General features: G+C 37.5%; 1 protein-coding gene across 1 annotated transcript in view; it reads right to left on the bottom strand.

Moving 5' to 3' along the window:
- The window catches only part of SEMA3C (semaphorin 3C), a 123,678-nt gene that overhangs the window by 32,931 nt on the left and 72,720 nt on the right, over nucleotides 1–18,027 (bottom strand). The window contains exons 6-11 of the mRNA XM_026095034.2: nucleotides 14,432–14,522; nucleotides 10,040–10,159; nucleotides 7,774–7,916; nucleotides 5,515–5,629; nucleotides 3,302–3,371; nucleotides 494–638 (exon numbers count right to left, since the gene is read on the bottom strand). Coding sequence (XP_025950819.1) covers nucleotides 494–638; nucleotides 3,302–3,371; nucleotides 5,515–5,629; nucleotides 7,774–7,916; nucleotides 10,040–10,159; nucleotides 14,432–14,522 — 684 coding nt within the window. The remainder of the gene's footprint in view (nucleotides 1–493; nucleotides 639–3,301; nucleotides 3,372–5,514; nucleotides 5,630–7,773; nucleotides 7,917–10,039; nucleotides 10,160–14,431; nucleotides 14,523–18,027) is intronic.

Here is an 18,027-nt window from a genome sequence, read left to right as displayed (position 1 = left end):
AAATGACAGTCTCAGAAGCCATGTCCTCCTGCCATGGCTCCGCAGTGTCCTTGTGGAACTGCTAAATTATGGGGAACTAAGGAAAATCACACAATAAAGACTTAGAAGTTTGGATCTAGACTGTAGCACACAAAATCCCAATGCTGTCTCTGTATGTTAATCTCTTTAGTTATTTTTTGTTTGAACTTACACACAAAATGTAAATGTGCACAGTTTAAAAATATTATTGCCATTTAATGAAATAATTATTAGTACTTCTTGGGCAGAAAGAGCAAGAGAGATCAATATTTTGCACTGTTTTTAATTCTTTTTAGAAAATTTCCAGATACTAGATGATTTGTATGGCAAGTTGAGAGGCAAACAGAACTGTTCTGGACTGCAACTAAATGTCATAGGCACATACAGTCCATTCTCCTGGAAAAAATAACATTTATTAATGTATTAAACAAAGACAAGTAATTGGCAGGCCTGCATAAACATCTTCCGTACTTACAGTGCCAGGTCGTGGATATGGAATTCTGCCCTGATATGGAATCAGCTGGTGGTTTGGGCCCTCCTTGTGTGCAAATGGCCCATTGAACACGGTCTGGATGTCAGATAAATGATAAACACACACAGCTGAGCCTTTGAATATGGAGCTGAAAGAGTAAGAAGAAGTTAGCACTTTAATCTGCTGTCTTTTACATAATTCTTCCACCATCATGCATGGTCTAGTGACGAGAGATACCCCTAAAATAACATATTTAATACAATTTAATACTTCTATAGCATGGATTCAATGTATTTAACAATCAGCTGATTTAGCTTCCCAATATACAGAATTACTCTTTAAGGCTGAGCATGTTTTCAAACACTGACCTGAAGAAGGAGGGAGGAAGGTACTATGCCACTGATAGAACAAGAAAATTTCCTACTGTTGAATATAAAAGAAATACAACCTGGCCCGAGTTAAATCAGTGGCAAAAATATTGCTGACTTTGGTGAGACTAGGGTTTTGTAAACTTTGTGCTGCCAAGCTAGGCACAGGTTTCCAGAACTCCATACCAATATATGAACCAGAAGACCTTCATAAGCCTTCTAAAATACATGGCTAGAAAGTTAATCAAAACATCCAGCACAATTACCATTGGTTAGTTTACTATAACTTTTCTAAACAAAATGGGGACAGGTTGTGGCTATAAGAGAATTACTCCTATATACTCCAAAAATCTTCCCACAGAACTGGTCTCACAAAAATCCCTTCAAGAGGAGCGAAGGCTGATGCCTCCTGAGGAGAAATGGGGGCATCTCCTACCCGGAGGGCCTGCTTTTTCACTGTTTTTCGTTCATCCAGATAATATCTCTGATACCTCCTCAGATAGCACATGCCCTAAATGGCCTCCATCATCCAATAATGAAGACACTAAGGGAATAATTCCCAGTGTGATGCTAAGACTGCCTGCAGTGGAATTAAATCTTCCTTTCTTCTTTCACTATGTAAGAGGTTTGGGATCTTTATCTTAACAAAGTGGAAATTCTGATATTAACTGTGGGATGAAGATAGTCCAGGTAACTCTCTATTTTCAATTAAAGAAGAAAAAATTAACTACAGAGGAAAACTGAAAACATTAAATGTTCAGATTTGCAGTTATAAGATACAACATCTAAGTTAGGAAGTGCTACTGGCGATTACCTAGCAATCAGTGTTGCTCTTGGCTCTATAAGTATTAGCAGGAGGAAACTCTTAGATGGATTATGGTATTTGTGGATACTTTAATAGATTTTAATAGATTTTAAAAATATATTTAATGATTTTGGATGTTCTGTTTGCTAGCTTTACAGCAGATCATGCCACCAAAATAATTTGCCTCAATATTACACGGTTTACCTCAATATGGTTTAGGTAAAATTAATAATCATTATTACTTGTGAAGATGTTTCTCTTGATACTTTTCTCAGCTGGAGGTCTACAGAGGAGAAGATAAAAAAACTATTGGAGAGTAAAATTCATTATGACTGCTGTATTTAATTATGTAACACTTTCAATCTACAGTCAGAAAAAAAAAAAGAAAGAAAGAGAAACCATAAACCACAAACCACGTGGTTTGAAAACAGAAATGCATATGAGTGTTAAAACTTCAAAAGAGAGAGAAAATGGCTTGAGGGCCAGGAATATGCAAAGTTTTCTCTTTGTTGCCACCTTATATGGTCTTTTGACTCAGACCTTATTTCCACTGCAGGAGAATACCAGGAGAATTAGGTAAAAGTGTTTCCAACTGAGACATGTTGCATCTATAACCTAATCATAAGTGTGGTTTTACTGCTAAACATAGCTTCAGCATTTTCTCTTTTTGTGCAATAGGAATTGTAAAATATAGATGGCACCAGATGTTTACAAGTTATGGGATTCTTTTTTTCCCCAACTAAATATTATAAAATCATACTTTCCTGTCTGGTTCACACATCTGAGAATGTGGATTCCTGTATACTATCATGAACAGAAAAGCCTGTCAGGAAAAAAGTATCTTTTTCATGCAAGGATTTTTTAAAATGGAAAATGTCATAGAAGGAATTTATAGTAGTAAGTCTAAAAATAAGCAAATTTGATCAAATAAATGACATGAAATTGAAAAAAATAATAAAAAAGCTGTCTTTGAAAGTAAATAATAACTGTTAAATAATACAGGGTGATATATCCAACAGGAGGTAATTATTTCCATTCTGTATGCTACCAGTATGTGCTGAGAACAAGAAAAATCTGAAGAATTAAAGGAAGAGATGGCAGAATCTGTAGGTCCATCAGGTCTATCTTTGTGGGGGGTTTCAGCATAGTAAGCCATATCTAGCATTTCCATTGCTCTTGAGAGCTCAAAGAGCATTTCTTAGTCTGGATATAAAGCTAATACTGCTTGACTGATGACAAGAAGCTTAAGGCTGCAAGTTGTAATGGATGCAGGAGATGATCAAAGGCAACAGAAGATTGCCTTTTCGCAGCCAACTGCAACCGACAGGGGCTACCTGCCATCTGTGCGATCATCTGCCAGCTGAGAGCGTGGAAATGATTTGTATGAATCCATTTAAGAATTCTAGGTTTGGTCCTTCAGGGTACTGGATTCCTTCATCCAGCGTTAAGCATTCTCCAATGCCACAGAAGTTCATTGCAAGTTCAGAATTGAAACTGTTACTCCTGCGTGCAAAGGCTGGTCACTGGACACATACAGAATTGTGAAGAACAGTCTTGACCACAAACCATCTCTTTCCGTATAAATATAGAAAATTGGGCAGGTCTGAAAGGTAATTTTTTTCAAATCTCCACAATTACCTTGATGTTGTAAAAATTCCATACACAAGTGTTGTTCTGGGGTTATCTGTTTCTAAAAGAAACACATCCTCTGTAAGAAAGAAAAAAAAAACAGAAAAAAATAGTTTTTGAGTAGTTATACTAATTTTATTTTCCAGTCTAAACAATGACTTTATTCCTGCTGAAGTCAATGGTAGTTTCATATCTGACTTGAATGGGAAAAAGCAAACTTATCATATGAATGGACCATATGCAGAAATCTTGCACTTGAACATTCAGAAACAGATTTTGAAATTAACTGCACACTATCTAGCCTTCTAAAAACAGAAGGCAAAGATTTTCAAATATGTTCATCATCCCTTTTTCCCATTTCTCTCAGCTGGATCTCATTTCAGCAGGTTGCTTAACAGTAGGAAAATGTTTAAGTTGCAGTAGGTCAAAGACAAAATGTTCCAATAGATGGATACAATCCAAACCAGGAGAACTAGATGTTTTGTCTTCCACTCACTCTAGATGCCCTTCCATTAGCTCATATTTGACTAAGAAACACGTCAGGATATGAATGACAAGAAGTTTCACAGTAAAGACAACGAGGTGTAAAACCCTGCTCCTGCTCTGTATGGATTTATTAACCTCATCAGGCAAAACTGTACTTACTTACTGAATTTACCCAGCTTTACCTCTGATTTGTTTATTTTTGTTATGCTTAAGTGAAAAAGTACTTTGGTCTCTGATACCTTCTCCTTATGAAGGTCCTTATGAACTATAATCAAGTCATCTCTTAAACGTCTTTTAAATCAAAAGTCAAGTCTTTAAAAAGACTGAACTATTTGAGCTTCTTACCATAGGATAAGCCATCCTTTAATTTATGTGGATCTTTTATTAATCCCCTGAAATTTTTAAGCATTCTTTTAAACATGTCAAATCCAGAAGACTTTACCGTACAACACTGGCAGTGTTATGCCCTTCTGCACTGCAAGTGAAAACAGAATCATGCCCTTGATCTCTCCCATATATTTTTGCATTTATAACTATGGTTATATTCTTCCTCTTTGTCAATGGATTGTGCTAGGAGCTTATACTGAGAACATTGTCTCATATTCTATATTATCCTATATTTTGTCATACAAAAAACTAAGCAGCTTTGTTGAATAGGAGCAAATCAGAGCTCTGCAAAACCAGCAGATCGAAGCTCTGAAATATTAGTTGCTGCATGCAAAGAATTTCTGAAAGCTAGTCAGCAAAGTACCTTATACGTACTGAACTATATCAAATTAGGATCTAATTCTATGCCCATCATGTTCCGTAGAAATCTGTGAACCAAAACAAGTACACCAAATATTTGTAATGATACCAAGTGAGAAAGACTCTGAACTCCATTTGTTTCGACAAAGATCAGGAATAATGCAACAGGAGATAGATGAATTACAATGGAGAGGTCAGAATCAGATGCAGCCCCAGTGTGGGGTTCATTAGCTACTTATATGTATGTGTATATTTACACTTATATTTAGATATACCAATACACATACCAAATCTTCCAACACCTAAATTTAGAATCATGACTTTGTATATCACAGCTATGGACAACACAGAATTTGAAACTTTTTGATAATGGTTTTTGGCACTTATGGATCAAGATCTGCATTTAATTAATTCCTTACTGAGAGGAAACCTTATATGATTGCTGTGTAGACTAGTCATTGAATGTCTGCAGTGTTTCACATATGGAACTGAAGACGTAAATGTTTGAATAAATCCCAAGAAATTATATTTATTCGTTGTATTATTGCTAGTGCTAGTAATGGCATTTAGTGGTATTAGCTTGGGCCATCAGATAGAGGCCTCCAAAAAAGAAAAGCTATTGCAAAAAGGCTGTATGTTAAACAGTGGTAAAATAAACAGTTTCAAAGAGATATACATTAAAAAGCCTCTATCATAATCCTAGATAGTAGAAAAATAACAATGGACTGCACTTACATGTTCCCTTCCAAATATTAATTCCTTACATATATATTCTTTACAAAGTGAAGATTAATTATCTTTATTTCAAAGACATAATGCTAATGACTCAGCGACATGTATGAAGAAATCTTTGTTTCCTGTCACAAAACTTCAAGGGGAATTTGTCATGGGCCTCTACAGGGCCAGAGTTCACTGTGGGAACTTTAATGCTTAAATATGCTCAGGGTGCAGGATTTAGGTAAAACTTTGTAGAGACTTTCTTGCCATACCTAATTCGTCAAAGTATGTTTCTGTTCCATCTTCATCCATTACGGAGCACACAAGTCTTGCTTTCAAGAATGTTGTCCACTTGTTTACAAGACTACGCTGACCACCGGTGTCATTCTGGAAAAGAATATTACTTTAATAAAAATGAAAAACAACACAGCTACTAATTTATTGGATCTTCCCACATTTTGCTCAGGTTAATGCTATCCAGCATCTACAAAATATCTAACACAAAAAAATAGATAAGCCTAAACAAGCCCCCCGCATCTAAACACTCCAGAGCTGGGTGGAATAAAAACTAGTTTTCTGAGGAGACTTTCCAAGCTAGGCTAACAGGCTTGGGAGGGCGCTTGATTTTGTGCAGCCAGCAAAAGGCTATCAGAATAAGTTTACCTTGTGGATGGAGAGTTATGGAGTCTGCAGTGAGTTGAGATCAGTCACCGCCTTACAGTCCTCCCCATGAAACCCTTGTTTCTTTGAAGAAGACATGCCTGATGTGACTTGTCTCCTAGCGCTAGCTCTGCTGTGAGCACGCTGCCAGCTCACGCGGGAGGGCAGTACAGCTCCCAGCGGGTGCCCAGCAGTCGCGGGCCGTTTGGGAGTTGCCCTGTGCATGTCATTTTCCCAGAATGAAGAGACCAGAAGCTACTTGCTCCTATAAGCTATGTAGCTCTGAACTAAATTCTGTAATGACAGCTAATGTGGATCATTAAGCTCGCTCTGCGCTGCTGCAAGTCTTTCTAGATAGCTTGGCCCAGAGCTAGCTCAGGGAGCTCCCCATCTCACTCCAGTGCAAAGGAGAAAGAATAATTGCTAAACCAGACAGTACACAGACAGAGATGATAGCTCCTCACTCGTTTTGCTGGTGAAGGACTTAGATAAGAGCAGCATCTTGGAAACTGTATACCACAATGTCACCCAAGTGAAGGAAAAAAAGGGAAAATAAGGAAGCTATACAAATGTGATTTTTACAAAATGCTGTGCATGTTCCATTGATGCTCCTGGAACTGGTAATCAGACTTTTGGTAGCACCCATAAGGGGCATTTTGGGGGGTCTCTTTTGGCACCATTGTACTAATCTATTTGGCCTGTCTCAAGGTGTTGATATACAAATATGATGGTGTACAGTTATGGCTAGCTAAGATTTGTATTCACATCCTTGGGATTTTGCCATTGACTTCAGTGTAACTCTAAACAGTGCAAGGCCTGTCAGAAATTATCTGGGCTTCATTATAACAGCAACAATAATAATACAGCTGTAATACTATGAAATGTCTTCTTGCAAAATACCCAATAGGGCCTTTGGGCACCTTCACAAAAACATAAAAAAAACAGTGAGATTATAAGACAGATCACGTGCCTCATCATATTGCCAGAGAAGGAGCTTAATACAATCCCAGACGTGCACTTACACTCTGCACAACAACATCACAAAACATCAAATTCTAAAGAAGATCCAGATTAAAGAGTGGGAACACACAAACACTCGCAATTATCTTCCTGCTCTTTCCAAAAGAAAGAATGAAAAGGCTAGCAGTAATTGTTCATTTTATAATTTTGTTCTCATTTAAAAAAAAATACTCAATTTCACAAGAGATATTAACAGCTGCTTCAATCATTTTTCATGTATAGTTGATTATAGATACAAAAAAGAAAGAGACAATGAGGAGTGTGGTGACGGTACATTATTTCCTGTACCTGCATAGCCATAACTCCTGAGTTTAATGTCTCTATGTGTGTTCTTAAAGTTAGGCTCATGCATACATCAATGCAAGACCTCAGAAAGGTCAAATACTGTAAAAATTAAAACAATATTTGAAAGTTAAATTAACCCATTTAAAAGCTGGATTCTGATATTTCCAGTTTTTTGAAATATTTTATATGTGTGGGAGTGAAAGCCTTAGCTGATTTATAGTTTAGTTTTTCTACACAAAAAATGTATCTTATCCATGCGAAGGAAAGCAAGTTTGGAAATTCAACATTGTTATACCTATTCTGAGCCAGTCAGAGAAATATAAAATTTCCTGAATCTCTATATTTTCATATCAATGTAGATATAGCCAGATATAAATAACAAGCTGAGGCCCTAGCTGTGTGTTCAATAACATCTCTACTTAATTATGAATGTGGAAGCTGAAACTGGAAATTTGTTTCTAATATAAATTAGAGGCTTTTCAATCATTTTAATGAAACAGTCATTTAGCTTATCAAATTGCAGTTGCTGTTTGTCCCAGCAATCTGGTACTCAAAACAATTCTTACCGGGCATATTCTTGCAATCATTGAATGAATTTGCTTTGTGCTGCCACTGTTGTCTGTGAGTCTCTCTTTGAAGAAGAAGTAGACTTTGGCATCATTGGGGTCAGTGCCATCTGGGATAACATGAGCATCCACAAAAATAGGCTCTGAAATGAAAAAGGCCAAAAAATGTATCAGTATAAGCAGTTTATGTTTTGACAGTTACTGATCCCTTTAAGGAATTGCTATATAATGCATGTAGATGTATTGCTGTCGCAGGTTGAGTTTAGCTCTCACCTCGCATCCATATACAACATGTATCACTAGGTAAATGGTTTCAAGCCAGTAGCCTTAAGTTGCTGCTGCATCTCAGTTTATCCTGCAGCAGATTTTTAGAAAAGTGATTCAAATGCAGAAGCAGGAGTGCTAGTTTATTACAGGAATTAAAAGACTTTGAGGAAGAAGGGGGAAGAATCAATGGGTTATCAGGGGCACTTTAGGAAAGATTCATTGAGGGAAAACAAGAGAAAAGTAAGCAGCTGTAAGACTCATTAGGAAAAAAATAAACAAGATACTAAAAGATACATAAATAAGAGAGGAAACAGCTCTTGGAACACTGAAAGGAAAGCAGGATTTGCAAAGCTTGAACAGCGAAGTTTCCTTGAGTTCATATCAGAAGATGATAAACAGCGAAGCATACATGCAAACACTGCAAGGGAGCACTAAAAGAGAGCAAAACAATAAATATCTGGAACAGCAGGCATGTAATTTTTGAAGGACATATATACATCTAAGATTACAAAACACAGTAGTGCTATTACTAGTATTCTCCTTTAAACTGTACATTATGATCTGCAAGTGACTAGGTATTACTTTAATGCAATCTTGTATTAGGCAACCACTACTGGTGTTGCTACCTGCATTTGCTTTTGGCAATTTGCTACGCTAAAATCTACTAAAAAGACCTCAGAAGACCTTCTTTGTCTGAAGGAAGAAGTGGGTCCTCTTCCTCTCTGAAGGATCTTTTTAATGGTTATGCAAGATTGCTTGATTGGTTGAAATTGAATACAAGTCTTGAAACAATACAGTGCAAAGCTTTGATCTCTGATGGAAAATTCATTCCTCTGACTGTGGCATTTTCGCGTTCTCATGGGGCCATTCTCAATTACTATATCAAATATCATGATCCTATCTCTAAAAGAACATGGAAGTAAATTGTGCTTGTCAAGTATCTCTTCTGAGCATGTATATCAGGTAGATTATCCAGTAATTAGATATTTTTAATGGCATTCTTTTGTAGTTCACTTTGGGGTATGCAGGGGTGTGTAAGAGAGTAGAAAAACAGAAGAACAAATTAGAAAACAGATATAGTTTCCCCTTCATGGCGAATCTAATTTATTCTGATAAAATAAATTGTAATCCTGTGACAACACTTACAGGTATACACAGGTATTTCAGGAGTCATATACAGAAATTACAGGAGTCACCCTAAAAAAATAGCCAAAATAAGTAATTCATGTTTAAGAACTTAAAGTATGTTTAAACATACTTTAAGAAAGTATGTTTATTTCAACATACTTTGAAGGCTTTTTGAAACTGAACTATTATGTTAGTTGCTCCCAACCTTTGACATCTACCTTTGCTCAGAGGGTCCACCACCATTTTCATTCAACATTGTGTAACTGGAGTCTTCCTATGGGTGAAGTCAGGGAGAATTTCCACATTGATTTCAGTGAAGCCAAGTGTTAAGTTTTTGTACTCACAAGTTAGCTTTCCTACTGTGTCTTGATAATCAATCTCTTACCATAGAAATAAATGGCAAAAATTTTCACTGACTTAACTAATAATAGGACTCTCTCCTAAATACATTTTGAATACAAGTGGTGGGGAGTCCTCCGCAAGAGGTGGATTACCCTGAATGGACTAAAGTTTGTAACTCATTGTAAAAAGCTGAGAGTCACACATTCTAATTTAAGGCAATGTCTTATACGTTAGAGGTGAATAAAGTACCCCCTTAGAAGTCAGGCTGCCTGACAATTTGTCTTTTGGGAGGTTTTCCCACACTTTCCCCCAGGTGGGGTGGCCCATGAGGCTGGCCCAGGCAGTGAGTCCTCTATTCCTTCACACCCCACGAAGCACACTGTCTACCAAATATATTTACACACATTTCTTCTTCATGGATTCACAAATTAAATTCAGAAGGGGAAATAAAAGCTCTTTATTTTAAATGAAGCAAAGCAGAGCTTCTATGAAACACATTAAAAGCTTTGGTAAAATAAACCCATCTTACCGCTTAGCCACTTGGAGTTGTGTTGATCGGTTCTCACGGCATTGCGTTTGGTTAAGCTGCGGAAAATGGCAGCATCCGTCCCCATGAAATCAATATACATTCCTGAAAAAAGCTCTTCATCTTCAGAGAATTGAAATGGGGGAGGGGAGGGGAAGAGAAAATAAATGCAACATTATGGCTTTTGGGAAATTCATATTTAGTGATCTATTCTTATTTTAAACTCTTTATTTGCTAGTAGTCTATATACTTAAATCTTGGGTGGCGGGAATGGTGTCTCCTCTGATTTACAAAGACAGAACCTAGACTGAGAGAGAATCATTGAATTTTGCTCAAGGATTTTAGGGAACTGCATAATTAAATGCGGCAGCAAAACCACATATGTGGTGAACCTTTCTTTGATATGAAGTTTTAGTGACTGGACTTTCATTGTTGACTACCATTGGAAAATCAGGCTAGTGTTATCGAAAAGCATCACATTCAATTTTTTAAGTAAGTACTTAAAAAAGATTTTTTGTTATGGGGGTAGACAAAACGACTGGGCTGAATTTATTGCTGGTGTAACTGGCACAACATCTATTGCAGTCAATGGATCTACTGCAATTTCTACCAAGAGTATTCTCAAGGCTGCCCCAGGCAGCCTCAAGCTGACTTCAGTATTGCAGAGGCCAGACAATCATATTATTGAACTTCACTCAGAGTAATATGGAGCAACAGTTGCCCCCTTTTATAGACTTGATTCTAAGTATAGGTCTATTTTGCATGAACAGAATTAGACATGCAACTCTTACATTAACAGAATTACAAACTTCTGCTCCCCATGCAGGACTGAAAATTCAGTCCATCTGTCAGACTGTATATCTGTGTTTGTGTGTGTGTGCATAAATATACATATATATATAATTATAATTATAATTACATATACTATCATTTTCCACTCCATGAATAACCAAACAATTTCCACTGACTAATGGCAATGAAACCCCAGAGTAGAAAACAGTAGCTAAAATAAACTTAAACTTTCAGAGTGGGAGTGGTGGCTGAATACATTCCAGTACAGCTGGGTCCTTTGATTGATGTTTTTGTCTGAATTCCTGGACTACCCAGAGAGTGTGGTCAATCTGGCAAGAGTCACAGGTTCTGAAGCGCCTGAGGCTATTTTTATGCTTTGATGTGTGTGTGTGTGTGCGCACGCGCATCAGTATGGAAGACTATTGGCTCATGAGAGAATTAAACCCTAGAGATTGTATTTTTCTACTACAGGTTACAGCCCAGACTGAACCCCTACAGGCTAACGAGGGGATATTGCAGCCATTCTGCTTTGTCTCTCCCAGGGAAGAGAGGGATTATACACAGGGGAACCCACTACCTTGGGATAAAAAGTATAAAGATTTAAACCATGCATTTGCTGCATGTCTGTGAAAATTATACTTCCTGAATATACATTGATAGAATGATGTTAGTTCAATACTTACTTATAATCAATTTTTGTATATCAGCCTCATTGCCTCAAACCATCAGAGCTTTATTCTGATGAAATAAAGGGGTTGAAAGAGATCAAGGTTCTCACTAATTCTCAGTGCTTTGTAAACACACACACACACACACACACACACAAAAGTGTTAATAATAATAATAATATGAAATTCTTACTCCTATTACATATCAGCTCTATCAATTATGCCTTAAGCATTCCTAGAGACTGCTTGCTAATCACATACCAGATGACATCTGTCAGGTCTACTTCCTTTTAGTTAAATCTTAAATTCCACAGAGTTTGTTTGCACAGAACAACTAATTTGCACTGCTTCTCTTTGTTATTAGGGGAATTACTGAATTGATGAGGTATGTCTGCTTTTGTACATACTTCAGAGCCTTGGTGGGGAAAAAGACATACATCTTTCACATTAGTTATGCCAAGCTTGTTCAGAGCACATTTTTTATTGCTTTGGCGCAAAAGTGTCTTTGTACAATGGTAAATTGTACCGAGTTCTAATTTGTTTTTATAGTATCACTTTCCTCTGAAAAGTGAATCAGCTTTCCTGTTTTATTCGCAGGTCATATTGTGTGTTATGCAGGATGGTACTGATGCCCAGAATTGATGAGAAATTGCAGCTATATTTAAAAATGGTTCTTTTACTGTGGAAGAGCTAGCCAGTCTAGCAGTAATTCCCATCTTCTGAAGACAGTGAAAGGAATTTCTTTTGCAGAAGAATTTCACATAGCAGTTCACTACCACGGCTTCTGTCCCCACCATTCTTAGGTCATGCTGTGAATTATAAAATCTTCCCTTTTCCAGCATGGATATTGAGGCTAACTTCATGCAAGCTTAATGTCTTTGAAGTTACTGAATCTTGTAGTTACAAGGAATTTAGAGAGAAAGTATATAACTAAATCTGTAGGAATCTCTTGAAAAAGAATTTGACCTTTATTGAATAATTTAAATCTTGTAGATGAATTGTGTCATGAAAGATGGGTCCAACATGGGGGGAGGTCTCTTCAGTCACATAACTGAGAGATCAAGGAAGATAATGTAAAGTCTACTAAGATGAACAAAGTTGCCATATATCTATTACAGGAAAAAAAAAAAAAAGTCTTACTGTTCAGAAACAGTATACTTTGTACTAGGATTTCATAAAATCTAGAAGGAATGAGGAAGCTTTATTCTTTAATGATAGTGATTCACTTAATAAGACCAGAACAGCAGTGTGGAGCAGTGGATTAATCCATCATTGGATTTGAACAAATGTTTGCTTACTCAGTGAATACCTGTAAACACTGAATATAGATCACTGGAGAGAGAAAAATATAAAGGGAGCAAATTTTCAGAGAGGTATCTTGGTAGCATTTTCCTGTCTTCTTCGCATTGGAATTTCCCTTCAGTTCATACCTCTGTGAAGGAAATTATTTGTCCTTTGTAGTATATATATTGGCAATGAGGAGTCAAAAAATATTTTAATTTATAGTTTGAAGACTATTTATGACAGAATATATGATACTTTCCTTATGCTCCATGAGACCCAGACTTTTAAGGAAATTCCTGGCACAACATGTACGTAATTCTCATTGATTTCAGTGGAAGTTGAATGGCAGACACACCACACGTTGTTTCTTTGCAAACCCCCGGTCAAATATCTAGCGTTCTGCATGCAATAAATTCTCTTTTCTAAAGGAAGTCTGACAAATCTGTGCAACTGCTGTTCTCTTTGCAGCCACAAATATTGCAAGGATTAGGTACACATTCAAAACTCGAGGCTTTGGATTCAGAGCCCTGTGAGCATGTTGGAAAGGGGAAGGGCGCTGTGTCCGGCAGCGGGGAGGACCAGCACGGCCGAGGGCTCGCCCCAGCTCAGCGGCAGCCTTGCCGTCTGGGCAGGCCCCTCTTTCTGCCCGGCCAGCGGCACGCTGCCGGCAACTGCCTGCCAGCTGGGAGCAGGCATAGGGAAAACAAAAGAATTGATTGAGCAAACCTAATGAATTAAGGCAATGCTTAGTCATCTAAGTGTCGTGATTTAGCCCAGTCATTTCATTGGAGTGTTTCCATTTCTTGCTTTTCAGGCCAGTGGAGAGTTTCTCGGGGAACCCCTGACTCAGTATGCCTGCTGAGGAGCACTGGGCTGCTCCTCAAGAAAGTCCACAGTCTAACCTTCTGGTTAAGAAAAAAGAAAAGAAAAAAGGAGTTTCTTTTACTAATGACTTGGGTTACACAAAGCCTATGCCGTCACTGAATTTGCACTTAGCTGTGTGATAGGCACTGCAGTAGCTATTTGTAAGGGGTGTCTCTCACTGTCACTGAGCGCAGTCCCCACCAATCCATAAGGATATTTTAGGTGTGCCAGTTGAATCACTCTCTGGCCTTTTATATGGAAGAAAATTGCTAAATTGGTTGGGTATACAGCCAACAGAGAAGTGAAGAGCCTTGTAATAGCTGGTGGGCTCTACAGCAGAGATGACAAGAAAAATAAAAATTCAAACTCAGTAAAGTCTTCAGGCTTTCTTTCCCTGGCTGCACTGAGATGTTACAAATGATTAAATGAGACACGAGTACTGCCCAGGATGAACAAGGTCAGAAACTGTTCAAACACAAATGTTAGACAGGGTAATAGAAAGTTGAAACCAACCCTGGGAAAAAATGTATATGCTGGAAAAGCGACAGTCTTTTGTTGTCTGTTTCTCTCCCTCTTTGTCTCAACAGCTAATTTCTGCATTTTGTTCAGGCGTCCATCCTCAGCTTCTTGTAAACCTTGTAACAATTTCTGCCCAGCAGCACTAATGCAATGGACTCCTTTCCACAGGCTGAAGTCTGTGCCCAGAGCATTTATGACACCCCATTATTCCACATGGTGCATGATAATAAGGAGTCAGACCTCAGCATCTCGGAGCATTTTTACTTACTGATCATAACAGACACCGTGTTCACGTTAGGGTTGAAAGAGCAGCGTCCCTTCCCTGATTCACACTTGGAGTCGATCTTGAAGATTTGTTCCTGCAATGTAGATGTTCATGTCACTTCTCATTTTAGAAATTTTCAGAGATAAAGCACTTTTTCTGCTTTGTTGCTTCCAGCATTAACAGGGCTCAGCTCAGGACTGTTGCTGCAGTATCTGCAATTTAGCTTTTCCATGCAGATTTGCATCATCTTTTTAGACAACTTTCTCACCACTACCCAGTTATTTTCATGATTCCTGTTATAAATTGAAGATGTTGAAAGAGAGATTTTTCTTTCCTCCAGCTCAGCTATGCTTTGGAGACTTTGATTGTTCTGATAGTAAGTACTACAACAACATCTGTGGAGATTATTTCTGTGTTTTTGAAGTTACCTATCATTTATTTGCTGGGTACATGGTGATACTTATACTAATCTAAAGCATTTATAATAAAGCTACTAGACAATAATAAACATTAAATATAAATCTCTTATGACAACCATTTTGTTATAGTACAAATATTTTGCTTTTTACTGGGGTCTCAGACCTCCAGAAAGACCCCTAACTCACACTTCTTTTATTCAGTGCCATCTCTTGGATTAAAAGCTCTGACCTCCAGTTCTGTCGTGATTGATGATTTACTAGTACTTCTTGTTGAAGCCAGAAATCTCTCGGAATTTTTGGGCTGTTTAGGAAACTTGGTATGGGGCCTTGTTTATATTTTTGGGGATTTATAAATAGGAAATATATTTGGCAAAGTATAAGCAACTTGGACTACAACTTGAGATACAGACAGCCTGAACATCTTTAGACTAATCCCCCAGCTTGGCACACTTTTTCATTTCCTAGCTCCCAATATTACTAAAGAGTGCAGGTATGCTGAACAAAAAGGGACTATTGGTTCCAAGTCAAGTTTTTTAAAAATTGCAGGCAATAATGGAAGAGATATACATCTATAGCACCTCTACTCACATACCACTGCACACCACATGAAAAACTTGTTCCTAGCATCCAATTACAAACTTAGATTATTTAATAAAAGGCCAAAAGACACAATTGCAAGGGAGGGGGTAAAACCCCCCCAACAAACCTTACAGTATCTCTGTTTCAATTGAAAAAGGTAGTTGACCAAAACTCCAAAGAAAGGCTTTTGTGATATCCATATCAATGTTGTAGGTATTAAACTAAAGCCAGCAACTCCTTCTATCCTATTTCACTATTAATGCAAACCACAGTGGAACCGGGATGCCACTGAGCAGCCGGCTGGAGATACTAAATTGTAGACTCTACTGATCTGAGATGCTCAGCTAAACAGGAAGTTTTCATATTCTATTATCCCTTATCTCTTTTCCCTCTCTTACATTTTGGCTGATTTAATCACAGAGATCTTATCTACCACTTTAGTAATAAGCCCTCTAAACAATGATAAAACATAAATATGAAGTTTCTACTATGATCTTGTTTTTTTATTTCACTTCCAGATTAATATGTAGTTTGATGTTAATCTACATTTACTATATTCTGCCACTATTTACCAAATCAAAATGTGCAACACTGCACTATTAAACTGGCCCTAGGACAATATTTAATTTTAATATATATTAAACTACTTATTTACTCTGTAATTAATTCACACAGTGATTATATTTGCTTTTGTTTGCTCTGCCCTTAGAATATGTTTGGGTGACTAAAAGAATCATTACCAAAGACCAAAATATCAAGTATGCAGAGCAAGAATTATTTTTTAAGCTTTGCTTCAGGGAAACTTGATTTAATAAATAGGGCAACATTCTGTTGCCACCTCCCAGAGATTAAGTGGAACCTTGGAGACAAAAGAACAAAACAGGCCTAGTTCTTATGATTGTTGGATATGACTCTTACTGTCAGGCTTTGTAGCTTCTAGAGAAAAACAGATGTTCTTTTTTAAAATAGCAATTTTGCACCTGCAAAAACAGACTTCTGTGCATGGAAAACTGTGAAAAATTCCAGGTGAAACGATAAAAGCAGAGCAAAAAAAAGAGTTCTCACTATTCCCATCAGCACTACATAGTTCTTCACTCTGTTCTATTAATTAGGCATGCATTCATATGCAGTAAGTTCAGAAAGAAATACTTGATTTTGAACTGTTATGCTATTGTTGGCCTGTACAGTAATGGCTTTGAGAATGCAATGCCTACAGTCAAATGTCTGACAGACTCCAGACGTCTGAAACAGCAGTTTATTTAATCAATTGATCATAGGCATGTAGCTATACAGACAGGCTACGGAAAGCCAGTTCTGCTCTTCCAAGGCATGTATCTTTATTTTTAACTTAAGAAATTTAACATCTTGCATCAACTGGAGGTCTCATGTCTTTTTTTCTTCCTTTTTTTTTTTTTTTTTCCCAATAGAAATCTCATGCACTACAAGCCAAATACCAAGACAGTCAAAAGTTCTCTGGACTATGATACTATGGCTTAAGCTTAAAAAAGGATATTGCATGTGTTAGAGACAAATTAGATAACTTCATATGTTTTAAATAATTTTCAATAAATAAATTAGGATAATGAGTTGCTAACTGAGGAAAACAGACCTCAGTTTCACATACAAGCAAAATAAGCTAATACAGACTATGCCGGATAGAGGGATGGATTTACTCCATCAGTTCTACTTGCTTGTGCTTTTAAATCCAGGCCTATGAACCTCTACTTCTGGATAATTCATTAGGAGCGAAGGTGCAGTGATTCAGACTACATCCTCTGTCAAGAAGGCTGGAGCCAGATAGCGATCTACCAAAAGCAGCTGAGATCATCCTGCGCAAACCTACCTGGAGAAACAGTGATTTATCGTCTCCCTGGCAGCCTCTGCAGTAGCCCTGGGTCTTGGCCAGAATTCGCATCATACTCCCAATGAAACCAGTGATGAATTTCCCACTGCCTTGCCTAGAAGCAAGCCCAGCTTTTAAAGTTGCCCTCTCATGGCAAAAGTCCAGGTAGCACTCTCTGATCTTGCTTTCTAACACATCTGCTTCCACATTGCACAGGAAAATATACAGCACACCCCTGTGCCTGCGGATATGAATCTGACCCAAAAGCTACTGAGGTGCTGGGTCTCAGATAAATGCTTTTCTTTCTCCTTCTGCTTGCTTAATTTATTACCTATTACATTTGCACATAAACAAACATTTCACTTTCAAAGCATGAAATCTGGACAATGTATTTATGAAACATCTGGTACTTTGTGTATTTAAAATACACAGTGAAACTGAATACAGAAAAATTGAAGACCTATTTAGAGAAAATGAGATTTACACCCTTGAGGATCTCACAGTGAGAAGAAAACTTACTCACTTCATCCTGGCAGAGTCTACTGGGGCAGAACTTCTGTTGTAGATGAAAATTCACTGGGAATATTACCTATAGTAGGGTTGCACCTAACTGATATTAAGGTGAAATCCAGCAAACAGTCCCATAGCTGAATAGTTAATCTTCTTACACGCTTCCTCCAGGAATCAGTAAGTAATACCTGGTAGTATGAGAAGCTGGCAAACTGCCTAATTTACTTTTTATGTAACTGGCTCTTTCT

This window comes from Dromaius novaehollandiae, chromosome 1 (assembly GCF_036370855.1).
Source record: "Dromaius novaehollandiae isolate bDroNov1 chromosome 1, bDroNov1.hap1, whole genome shotgun sequence".
NCBI lineage: Eukaryota > Metazoa > Chordata > Aves > Casuariiformes > Dromaiidae > Dromaius > Dromaius novaehollandiae.
The sequence above is the reverse complement of the archived record's forward strand: the minus strand, read 5'-3'. Positions and strand labels throughout refer to the sequence as shown.